This window comes from Nicotiana sylvestris, chromosome 3 (genome assembly GCF_000393655.2).
Source record: "Nicotiana sylvestris chromosome 3, ASM39365v2, whole genome shotgun sequence".
NCBI lineage: Eukaryota > Viridiplantae > Streptophyta > Magnoliopsida > Solanales > Solanaceae > Nicotiana > Nicotiana sylvestris.
In genome coordinates, this window is record NC_091059.1 from 133895606 (window position 1) to 133897912 (window position 2307).

The 2307-nt window shown below is 38.7% G+C and overlaps 1 protein-coding gene across 1 annotated transcript; it reads left to right on the forward strand.

The window, feature by feature from the left end:
* The first annotated feature begins 1608 nt into the window (after positions 1-1608).
* On the forward strand, positions 1609-2046 carry LOC138888053 (uncharacterized). The gene has a single exon (XM_070169852.1). The coding sequence runs from the start codon at positions 1609-1611 to the stop codon at positions 2044-2046; it is 438 nt and encodes a 145-aa protein (XP_070025953.1).
* Positions 2047-2307: the final 261 nt, after the last annotated feature.

Below are 2307 nucleotides of genomic sequence, written 5' to 3' on the forward strand. Positions count from 1 at the left end.
CCTCTGCATAAGGCGCAGTCATAAAGTTTCCCGACTAGTTGATTCACTACACATTGGTTGGTTGTTTTAATCCCACGATAAAAGATTTGTTGCAACATGTTTTCTGCCATATCATTGTTGAGACATTCCTTAACCATTGTTGCATAGCGCTCCCAATTTTGTGTAGTGGCTCATTTGGTTCTTGTGTGAATGCCAAGATCTCACCCCGAAGTGCAGCCATATGCCCGGGAGAGAAACACTTAACAATTAACTTGGCTGCCAACTCATCCCAAGTGTGTATTGAATGGTTAGGCAGATGTTCCAACAAATCTAAAGCTTTCCCTCGTAGAGAGAAGGGAAAAAGCCTTAGTCTCTAATAGGTTTTCAATGTCTTTGCCTTATGCTTATTATGTTTTGATGATCTAACAAACTTATTGTCAAGAATTAGATAGAGAACCTGACCCACCTGGTATACATTTCAAATGAACAATGTCCAGTCTGATCTCTAGAAAATGAATGAACAACCACAAGGAAGAACACAACAGGGACCTGGTCCCTTAGGGTTCTCCGACAGAAATACAAGTCAACTGTACAGTTGAAACGTAACAGTAGAAAGTGACTGTCTGCAACTGTTACAAAGAGGAACAAAATAGGGACCTAGTCCATTAGGGTTCTCTAATAGAAGTACAAGTCAACTGTATAGCTGAAACACAACTGCAGAAAGTGACTGTCCGTAACAGTACACGCGACAGTGCAACAGACAGTGCATTGGTCACTTCTCATTGGGAAGAAGCGTGTACCAAGAATTGACATCACCATTGTGATGTCTTTTGTAGTATAACAACCTGGTGCAAGGCACAACATATTCACTTGTACATTTAGTGATATTCTCTCAAGCATTAAAGTGCTCATCCGTCATTGAAGTCACTGGTGTGTCAAGAACAAGAAGACAACTCCACTAAAGGATCAGTTTCACAATGAGTCTATGTGTATCCGTATTGAGTTGTAATCTTGTTATTCGTTCTTCATTGTAACTCCTATCTTGCTTTCTTAGAAGCTATGTTTTAGGAAACACAAAATCCGTAAACTTTTTGAGTTTATGTTGTAACTAGGTTTAGTCATAAGTTTAAAACCTTTGTAACTAGAGAGTCACAAAGTGGCTTGTGATAAGAGTATCACAAGTTAGTTAAGTTGAAGTCTTTGTAATAGAGTTATTACAAAGTGGCTTGTAATAGTGAGATTACAAGTTAGTCAAGTTGAAAGCCTACAAGTGTAGGTCATGATTTTTGTCTCCTTGTGTGGAATTTTTCCACGTAAAAATTCCTTGTCTCTTTTACTTGATGCTTCATAAGTATTCTCAGTAGAAACTCATAAAGGATCAGGTGTTTTATAGTATAGTGGACTCATATAAACTATCAATTGGTTCATAGTAGGTTCTTTCTAAAAGGTTAACGCCTAGAAATGATCTCAATGGCTACTCCACCCAACTTTGAGGAAGGGCAATCAACCTACAGACCTCCTAGATTCAATGGTCAGTACTATGGCTGGTGGAAGACTCGCATGCATAATTTTATAATCGCCGAAGATTCAGAACTGTGAGACATCATCTGTGGTGGTCCATATGTTCCTATGAAGAAGCTTAAAGAAACGGGACCAATGGTGCCGAAAGACAGAAAAAAGTACAGTGATATTGACAGAAAAACCGTAGAAAAGAACTATCGCGCCAAGAAAATCTTGGTATATGGTATAGGACCCGATGAGTACAATAGAGTCTCAACTTGTGATACTGCCAAAGAAATATGGGAAGTGTTGAAAACCACACACGAAGGAACTACTCAGGTTAAGCAGTCCAATATTGACATGCTCACCACAGAGTATGAGCTTTTCAGGATGAATTATGATGAGTCTATACAGGATATGCACACCAGATTCACATTCATCATAAATAAGCTTCATTCACTTGGAGATGTTATTCCCAAAAACAAGCTTGTAAGGAAAATCCTTAGTATTCTACCTGGTTCTTGGGAAAGTAAGGTAAATGCCATTACTGAAGCTAAAGATCTATAAACTCTAACCATGGATGAGCTGATTGGTAATTTGAAGACATACGAGATGAAAAGAAAGAAAGACAGTGAAAGGAGAGAGCCAAAGAAGGAAAAGAACCCGGTACTCAAGGCTGAAAGCAGTGACTCAAGTGAAGAAGATATTGATATGGCCTATCTTACTAAAATATCTCAAAAGATGGTTAAAAGGAATGGTGGTATCCCAAAGAGGGTCAGTTCAAGTAATGCAAGGAATAATGATCTCTGTCATAGGTGCGGAAAGCCA

Coding starts and splice junctions, on each gene's coding strand:
- LOC138888053 (XM_070169852.1), top strand. CDS start 1,609: ATGAAGAAGCTTAAAGAAACGGGACCAATGGTGCCGAAAGACAGAAAA.